This window comes from Populus euphratica, unplaced genomic scaffold (assembly GCF_000495115.2).
Source record: "Populus euphratica unplaced genomic scaffold, PopEup_1.0 scaffold870.1, whole genome shotgun sequence".
Taxonomy (NCBI): domain Eukaryota; kingdom Viridiplantae; phylum Streptophyta; class Magnoliopsida; order Malpighiales; family Salicaceae; genus Populus; species Populus euphratica.
Genome location: NW_011500732.1, coordinates 68,645 through 78,648, shown reverse-complemented (window position 1 = coordinate 78,648; position 10,004 = coordinate 68,645). Strand labels below are relative to the sequence as shown.

The 10,004-nt window shown below is 34.9% G+C and overlaps 1 protein-coding gene across 2 annotated transcripts; it reads left to right on the top strand.

Moving 5' to 3' along the window:
- Positions 1–530: 530 nt before the first annotated feature.
- On the top strand, positions 531–9,787 carry LOC105116182 (5'-nucleotidase domain-containing protein 4-like). 2 transcript variants are annotated; one of them, XM_011013399.1, is made up of 17 exons: positions 531–818; positions 865–1,074; positions 1,258–1,355; positions 1,715–1,834; positions 2,086–2,291; positions 2,676–2,775; positions 5,896–5,967; positions 6,055–6,102; positions 6,187–6,264; positions 6,347–6,466; positions 6,820–6,925; positions 7,375–7,538; positions 7,742–7,876; positions 8,270–8,400; positions 9,225–9,287; positions 9,401–9,479; positions 9,563–9,787. In XM_011013399.1, the coding sequence occupies exons 1-17, from the start codon at positions 743–745 to the stop codon at positions 9,623–9,625; spliced, it is 1,869 nt and encodes a 622-aa protein (XP_011011701.1). In that variant the 5' UTR covers positions 531–742; the 3' UTR covers positions 9,626–9,787. The 2 variants fall into 2 exon arrangements, with proteins under 2 accessions (XP_011011701.1, XP_011011700.1); XM_011013398.1 differs by having other exon boundaries at positions 532–794; positions 841–1,074.
- Positions 9,788–10,004: the final 217 nt, after the last annotated feature.

Here is a 10,004-nt window from a genome sequence, read left to right as displayed (position 1 = left end):
GTATATTTACAAGAATGAGATTCCTATACACTTAGCAATTAAAATTAGCCTGATAATAATTGAAAGTAAATAAAATAAAAAGACTACAGAAGGTAAAATATATGCATTTATTTTTGTTTTTTTTACTAAATTAGCTTTATATTTTAATATTTTATTAGTATTAATCACTCTTTTTATAATTTATATGTTTCTATTTATTTTTATTTTTATTTTATCAATAGAAAAACATAGTTTCTTTTTATTTTTCAATTTTAAAAATTATGATATAAAATTATATAGATGTTTTTATGTAAAAAAATAATTTAAATTTTTGTTCCATTTACTAATAATAGTGTGTTTGTCATTGTCTTACATTATGTTTTTTAAAAATACTTTTACTTAAAAATATATTAAAATAATTTTTATTTGTATATTTAATTGAATTTTTAATATTAATACATTAAAATTATTAAAAAAATAATTTAATATATTATTTTTTTTAAAAAAAAAATACTTTAAAGAATCACTAACAATTTTACTCCCAGATACACCAACCTAGCTGTGGTATTGGTAATTATAGAACAAGAGGATCTGTTACAGCGCAGCATCCACCCTCCCTCAACTATCCATCCAGATATTTCTGCCGCTAACCCTCCTTCCCTCCCTGATAGGCATAGCAAGCAGAGCAGCACGTCTTACTGCTAGTACGAGAATAGACTTGTTGAATTGTTACTTGGAAGCGCTAGTGAAGCAAACAACTATTATGTTTATGACGGCGGAGGTTTTGGGAAAATTCTTCTTGCTGCAAAGAGACACCCGCTGTGGCTTTCCAATGGCTGGGGGGGCGACTCCAAAGAGACCCCCGCTGTGGCTTTCCAATGGCTGCTGCGGCAACCACTAATTCTCTTCTTTATGTCAAACCAAGACCCATGTTTCCAAATAACATTAAAAGATCTCAGATGATGTTCGCATGCTGTTGTAGTGTTGGAGAACAAGTCTTCTCAGTCACACCCTCTAATAATAACGAGGTTGATTATTTAGGACAGAGCACTAAAGGGGATTTGAATCTTAACTTTGACCATCTTGACGCCGTTGGTAACGCATCACTTCTCTCTTCAAATGCCCATGTTCTGTTGTCTGCTAACAATGTCTGATTGAGTGTTCCCCCGCTGAAATTTACCACACCATAATAGCTGCTCGGCTGAGGGATTGTTTTTTCTGAAATCTGATTATTTTTTTACTAGTTAAGTGTCGGTCTTTCTTGTTCATTCTATGTAGGAATTGATGGTCCAGCAACTTTACAAGGTCCAATTGAGGAGGTTGCTAGAAAAAAGGCTGAAGAAGCTGAGAATTTGCTTAATGACTTGGGCATTTCGGTCAGCCTTCTTTCCTTATCGTTATATTTTGTTAGTTTTGTAATGATAATAATTTATCTTCATTGATCACCACCACCTCCCTAATCTTCACGTTTTTTGTTTGGTTCATCTTCTCAATCTTCACTTTTGCTATTCACGCTTAATCATTGGATCTGAGGTAGTCATTTAGCATTTCGTACCTACCCCTTCTGCATTACTGAAATGTTTTTACATGTGTTTTCTCAATCTAATTGAGTACAGTATTTTGCACTTTCGTAACATGAACTCCTATGCTCTTCCTTTGCTGTGTTTGATGTCTACCAACTATCAAGTTTTTCTTGTTAAGGTTAATTATTCTAATAACATCCAATGTTTCTCAGAGTCCCTCTTCAGCAAGGAATTCATCCCGTGGCATATTTTGCAGTCGTACTTTAAATCTTAGGTCAATTAGTGCCATTGGATATGACATGGACTACACTTTGATACATTACAATGTGAAGGTGAACATGACTCCTTGTTCTCTTAACATCTATCCATGATTACTTATCAATGAAATCCAACTCTTATCAATTCACTTTGTTTAGTTAGACTCTTGATTTTATATGGATTTCATCATTTAAGATCTGGTTATGTGTATTTGTACTACTGCAGGCCTGGGAACTCTTATCAATTCACTTTGTTTAGTTAGACTCTTGATTTTATATGGATTTGATCATTTAAGATCTGGTTATGTGTATTTGTACTACTGCAGGCCTGGGAAGGACGGGCTTATGATTATTGCATGGGAAATTTACAAAGCATAGGTTTCCCAGTTGATGGACTTGCATTTGATCCAGACTTGGTAATTAGAGGTCTTGTTATAGACAAAGAGAAAGGCAACCTAGTTAAAGCAGATCGGTTTGGTTATGTAAAAAGGGCAATGCATGGCACCAGAATGTTGTCTACTCAAGATGTTAGGTGCGCTTTGAACTTTAAACCTCATAATTTTCATTATTGACTTGCTATGCTTAAAGGCAATTAAGGTGTTTGTTATATTGCAATAACGAATTTAACTTTCCCTTCTTCAAATACACAGAGTAATGTTTGTTTGATTGTAATCACACAACTGCTGCTGACATTTAGGAGTACAAGATAAACTTTTTTGAGTTCCCTTTATTCCCTGTATGTAGTCAGGCTTCACTATTTGATGGTGCATGTATAGCCATACACAGATTAAATATCATTGTTTTGCTGTGAGTCCAGTTGACCTTTGATCTAGCTTCAACTATATTTGATTTGGTACATGTGGAAAAACTGGAGTAATATGTTCCATAGTGGTGCTTAACTTTCTATGCATGGAAGTGAGATGTATGGGAGGGAACTGGTTGATCTGCGGAAGGAGAATCGATGGGAGTTCTTAAACACGCTGTTCTCTGTCTCGGAAGCTGTGGCTTACATGCAGGTGGGCTATTTCAATCCATATAAATTTGCTAAATTAAATTTCTTTTCTTTTTCTTGGCATTGAGATTTTTGGCAGCGAATAACTTGTTCTTTCTATTCTGATGGATCTCCCTTCCCCCAACTGTTTCATGTGGTTCTTCTTTCTCTTAACTAATTTAACATTCATATCATTTAGTTGGCAAGGTTTTTCATTCAGCATTGTCAACTGGCATTTACGATAAGCTTACACGAGTATTGTGCCAAAAGCCATCTGACTATGGTTTCTAATTATCGACCTGGTTTTTATAGCACTGCCAAACATTTTAATCAAAGAGCTGGAAATCAATACAGAGAATGATGAAATTTTTGAACTTTCAGATTTATCTTTGATTGTTTGATAGTAACTTAAACATTGGTGAGAGGTGAAAGGAAACAAAGGGAGGGGAGAGAACAGAGCAATTAGCCATCCAAGATGAATTAGTTAGACCCCACAAGTTCCTGAAATTTAGTTGTAAGCATGTGAAATGCAAAGCTAAAGGTTGGAATTCTTTCAAGCAGTGATAACATTCTCATTGTGTTAGCGGAAAGCTGTATCAAATTATGGATTTCCAGCTTTGTGACGGTTGGTTTTTGACTTGCAATCTTGTTGTATTCCATAAATCTCACCATCAAATTGATGTCCAAAAAAAGTATGCTTTCTTCAACTAAATTTTAATTTTTCATTAAACTATATAAGCCATGAGATTGTTGGGGTAATCCTTATTCTTTTCTAATAATGTATATTTATCACGTTATCAATACTAGAGTAAGAGCATTATGTCAAGATATGCTTGGGATGGTAACAAGTTGAATGATGGTTTTCGCTCACTATTTTAAGATATAAAACTGAAGAGATACATATTTGAATAACTCACTACTCTAGAAATACAAATCACTCATCACTTTAGAGATACATGATTAAGGGAATAAGTCCATCACTCACAAAGAAGATACAGAACTTGATAGGTTGCTAAAATGTTTAAGTTAAAGACTTCAATTCAATTTTTTTCAAAAGATCCTTAGTACATGGTCTCAATCATTATTATATACTTGGAATAATCCTCAAAGTCTAGGAAAATATCAAAGTGACATGATTGAGACCCAAATAAATGACTTTGATAGAAAACTAGATAAATATTAACAAGCACATGTTTTTGAATTCTTAGAAACACAAATAGATACTTGGAAGGTTTAAAAACTAAAACCGACGTAACTTCTTGTTAAACACTCCAATGCATGCATGGTTGAACAATCTGAAAAGATCATATTTTGAACTTGAAACCACATAGGATAAGCTTCTTTTCCCATGCAAAGAAGAGAAGCAAATTCGGGCTTAAAGTTGGTCCATGAGTTGACAACAAACTTCATATAGGACTTCATCAATTTATGTTGTCAACCTAAACTCAAGTAGCTGAAAATCAATAGGACCATTGGAGGACAACCCGTGTCAAGTTCCCCTAGTTAAGAAGGCTCATCCTCGAGTTCAGATAGTTCATTTCTTGATCTTATGGATGTCCAATCGAAGCACTTCTATAATCCTTTATGCAAGCCTTGAATCCTTTAACATTAGTTCATTACTTTCCATATAATGGATGTTTATTGAATTATCATGAATGAACAACTCAATCCCTTCTTTATTAGTTTTATTATGTTTGGAACTAATGAAAATTGTTTCTAGAATGTTGTTGTAAACATAAACAAGTTAACTCATTCTCTGTCCAAGAACATTAACTTCAATCTCATTAATTTCCAAATTCTACTTAATCATATGCGCACAGTCCATAATTTTCTTTATGGAAAACCACTTTCAGAACAACTGCTGCAATGTGCTACTCATCTGAAGTAATATGAACTTCTTTTGCAAACCTAGGTTCATCATAGATTGAAATTTCTACATCAGATCTTCTCCTTCAATATCATCTTCCTCATCCTCATTGAATTTCGGTGAATGATTCCAATCCAAAAAAATCTTGAAATCACCAAAAATTTCAGCTCCATCATCATTTTCTGAAATTTCTCCTTTATATCTTGATCAAGAGGATGTCCCCTCTTATCATTATTACTAGGAGAACCACTTTCATGATTATCAACTTCTATATCAGAATCTTGATATGGCACTCTATTACTTCTTTGATGCTGAGAAGAAGAAATGACACTAAAATCATGATGTGGTCTGTGAAGCGATGGATCAACATACTCATCATTATGGTCTTGATTCTCATATTGGTTAAGACGCTCCTGAAGTTATTGAAGTTGCCTTCTCATTTCATCAATTTCAAAAGCATTAATGTCTCTTTTGAGTTCTTGCACATGACATCTACGAATATCCATGGTTGTAAATCCAAAGCTCTGATGCCAACTTGATACCGGGATGGTATGAATGTCGCAAAGTAATAGGTCACAAATAATAGTTTTCGCTCACCACTCTAAAAATACAGATCACTCACCACTTTAGAGTTAGAAAGTTAAGGTAAAAGTCCACTCACATAGGAGATACATTACATGAAAAGTTACCAAAAAGGCAGGTGAAAGACTTTCTATTCAATTTATGCCAGAAGATCTTAATACATGGTCTGCATCATAATTATATACTTAGAGTAACCCTCCAATTCTAGAGAAACACTAAGATGACAGTTTTAAGAACCAAATAAATTACTTGGACAAAAGCCTAGACAAATCTCAGCGAGCACATGTTTTTGACTTCCTAAAATACAAACAGACATCTGGAAATTAAAACCACATAATTTCTTGTAGAACACTCCAATGTATTCATGATTAAATAATTTGAAAAGATTATATTCTGAACTTGAAAGCCTCATAGGATAAGTTTATTTTCCCATGCAAAGAAGAAATGCAAATTTGGGCTCAAAGCTAGCTCATGGACTGACACTAAACATTATCAATTTATATTGCCAACCCAAAATCAGATAGGTTAACATCAGTAGGACTATTTGAGGACACACATGTGTTAGTACCATTAGTTTAATAAGTGTTATTGTTATTGTCATTGTCTTTTATGAACCATCTAATTCATAACAATATGCTTGCTCGTGAAAGTGACAACATGTTAATCTGTCATAGCCCCTTTTGATTCCACTTTCAGATGGTAGATAGATATGATGAAGGAGCTATATCAGCTGAAATATGTCCACCTGACTATAGAGGACTTTACAAGGCATGTTTTGTAGATTATTAATTGCAACGACTCAAGTGTCATTAGGGATTTGTATTTTCCTTTTCTGATACTTGACAAGATTTTCAGGCTGTTGGAAAGGCTTTATTTCGGGCACATGTTGAGGGTCAGCTTAAGGTGAATATATTAACGGGAGTTCATTTTGCAGTGCTTATGGTAATTCGGTCCACAAAAGATGTACTGACTGATGGCATTTTACAGAGTGAGATCATGTCAAATCCTGAATTGTTTGTGGAGCCTGATCCAGAATTACCTTTAGCGCTGTTAGATCAAAAGGAGGTATATCTTGGAACTTGTCATCTTTGAATAAGGACAACATTATCATAATCTTATACTGGGTTTGGAGATTTTCCTGTGACAGGCTGGCAAAAAGCTTCTACTCATTACAAACTCCGATTATCATTACACGGACAAAATGATGAAGCATTCGTTTAACAGATTCCTCCCAAATGATATGGGCTGGCGAGATCTGTTTGACATGGTGAGTGCGCCTTTTTTGTCAGCTTTCATGCCAAGTGATTACCTTCTTTATGTCCCATAACATAAGGCTTCATAAAGTTTAAAGCGAATAACTTGGCCTACACTTTCTTTCTTCTGGATAGCATATTACAAGTATCATCAGCATGACCAGAAATGGAAAGATTCTCACCACATTCCTTTCCCTTGTATCATACCAGCCCTAGGCTTAGAGCCTTCTCCATTGTTACTCATATAGTAAATAGTTTTTATTTGTTTTATTTTTTTATTTCTTGTGCAAGATATGGATCTCCTTGACATTCATGAAACGTTGGTAACTTATGAGTTATGATTTCTTGTTATTCTTTACTTACATAGGTGATAATATCTGCAAGAAAGCCAGAATTCTTTCAAATGTCACACCCATTGTATGAGGTGGTGACAGGTGAGGGTTTAATGCGTCCATGCTTCAAAGCTTGTAAAGGTGAATTATGCTTCATGTCCTAGTTTTATCACTACACCAGTGCATTTTGTATGGTAGAATTTTTGTCAAACGAACATAAACGTGCCATGATTGTGTTTGGATCCGGATCCTGTTCATGCATGAACACTTGCTTAAAATTTTGCTGTAAATATGGTCAAGTATTGATTATAAGAAGGATCTGGTAATATTGATTTTGACAGTCATCATGAATTACCGGCCGTACTAGATGAACACAGATTGAAATGGGGATGATATCTTTCATATGCAATTGTTATCTATAAAATTTTGCTGCAAATGCATTATTTTTGGACAGGAAGTCTAGAAATTCTCCTTTTCATTATTGTTTAGAACTGATTGTTCTTCTGCCATGAACCAACAAGACTTGTATTATTGTACTGTTCAATGTCCCTTAATCATCAATCTTTTAAGTTCTTTATTTTCTTCTACAGGTGGATTGTACTCTGGTGGGAGTGCTCAGATGGTTGAAAACTCCCTAGATATCCATGGGGATGAAATATTATATGTGGGTGATCATATATACACTGATGTGAGTCAATCTAAAGTCCATCAACTATGGCGAACAGCATTGATTTGTCGAGAACTGGAAGAAGAGGTTGGAGTTCAGAATTTCTTGTACTGAAATTATAGATTGACTTAAGAAATTGTATTGAAACTATTAGGAAAAGTGCTAAAAGCAGCTTTTCTGGAGTTGAGCCTCAAGTAATTTTTCATGTTACTTGTATAGTTTTTTATTAAGAACCATATGAAATACTGATAAGTGTTTCTTTTTTGTTGTGTTAAATTCTTGAGCTGCAGTACAGTGCTCTGATTCATAGTAGGGATCATCGGGCCACACTGATTGAGCTTATTAATCAAAAGGAGGTGGTGGGGGATCTCTTTAATCAACTTCGGCTAGCTCTGCAAAGGAGAAATACAGGGCGTCCTGCTCAAGTGAGCATGTTTCCTTGTTTAAATTATTGATCTCTTACTATTTTAAGCATGTTTCAGTCTCCATGTGCTCCATATAGTTGTAATGCCTTGGTGTTACCAGTACTTGACCTGAGGTTCTTTGCAATCCACTGCAAATGAACTTATCAGTTGCTCGTATGAACAATTTAGTGTACCATGCCACACCTGCAGAAATATAAATCCCTATTGTAGCTGATGGCTTTAAAAAGAAAATTTAGTTGGACTGGTTGTATTAGATAACTATGTCATCTTGAAAAAATACTCTAAAGCATGAGATGCATCATCTCTAAGTGCAAGTGAAAATTTCTTGACTGAATGAGTTGAAAGGAACTGCTGATTGTATGGTTTATCTTGCTTTATTTTGTGTACTCTCAGACCCTTGCTGCAACTAACATGGATGATCAAGAACTCACAGAAAGCATGCAAAAGCTATTGATTGTTATGCAAAGACTGGATGAGAAAATTGCTCCAATGCTAGAAGCAGATGGAGAGCTTTTCAGCGAAAGGTAACCTGGCATGGATGGTTTCAATTGTAGAACTACTTACCTGCCCGGTTACACGAGTGGTTAGGTGATGCAGGATCTTGAATTACAGCACCTAAATACTATGGTTGGTTGGTAAATAACGAAATGGACTCTAGTTGAGGATTGGGATTTGTTTATCATAAGGTTGTTCTTTAGAAAAGTAAACCAACAAGGAACAACTAGTAGGTTAAAAGAAAGAAAACAAACCTAGAATCACACTAGGGCTCCTAGAAATCACTCCTAGGAATTCTTAGGCATCACTCCTAAGATAAGATCAATCACATACCAACCTCGAAGATCTTAATTTCATTCGCTTAAGCCATCCTTCAAAAGTGGGGGTTACAACCAATATAAATAGGCTAATAAGGAGGTGCACGCACCGTAGCTGGTGCTAGTTGGGAAGTCACTACCTGAATGCTAAAGAAGTTGACTGGTTTTTGAAAATTTTAAAACTACCCTTGGCAAAAATAAAAACTACTAACTGCCCCAGGCATTTAGACACCCCAAAGTCTTATTCTATTAACTAGTAAAGCAGTCTAGGATAGCTCCAATTAGTGTCAAGCCAAATAGACGTGCTTGTTGTACCGCTAGGCTTTCCCCCTTCTATAAACTTTCTACACTCTATTTGCATCAGTACTCGATATTTAGCTTGGATATCCTTTGTCAGTTGTCAATCAAACAGCAGCATCCTCTTTCTAGGCATAGCTGTATCACTGTCACATGAAAATTATAGCGACTCAGTTTCCTCAGTGCATCTTTGTTTTCTGTTCAGGCGTATTTGACAAAGAATTCTCTTTTTGCAACAGGTGGGGATTTCTTTCTCGTGCAGGTCTGTGGGATAAAAGCCACTTAATGAGACAAATAGAGAAGTAAGTGCTTTCTCTTGAAAGTCCATAATACATTCTCTGCATAAGGTTGTGTTTGAATTTTTTTTTTTCCATTTCAATGTTCTTGAAAATGATATGCTTAATTTTAATTGCAGGTATGCTGATATATATACCTCGAGGGTCTCAAATTTCTTGCACTATACCCCATTCATGTACTTCCGTTCACAAGAGCAGGTATGATGGCATTTTTCAACATGTTTCTTGATTGTATAACGATTTTGGTAATTGAACTGACACCATTTTTCATTCACAACCAGACGCTAGCTCATGATTCATATTCGCACTACCAGGCACAGATCAATGGGTCTGCTGTTGACTGAACCGGTGCTAATTAAGACCATAATTGAAATGGAAACCCTGCAGGTGTTGTTACCAGCTGTAGTTGTGTTAATGATATATAAATGATCTGTACACTACAAGAGCTTGAACGTTGCAAATTTTATCTATAAAAGAAATAATCTTGTTGGTATATGCTTTTTGCAGAATAACTTGTATGTAGTTGCGGTGTATAGTGTGGATAAAAGTTAGGATTCTTTTTGCAGGCCTAAACACTATAGAAACATGAAGAAAATATCTCGCGTATTGTTAAAAGTGTGAATGCTGAATGGTATGATCTGAATATTCTTAAAATAAACTAGATAACTCTATTGATATTAGTTTTAGATTAAAAAATCTTATAGAAAAGAATTTCTAATTACT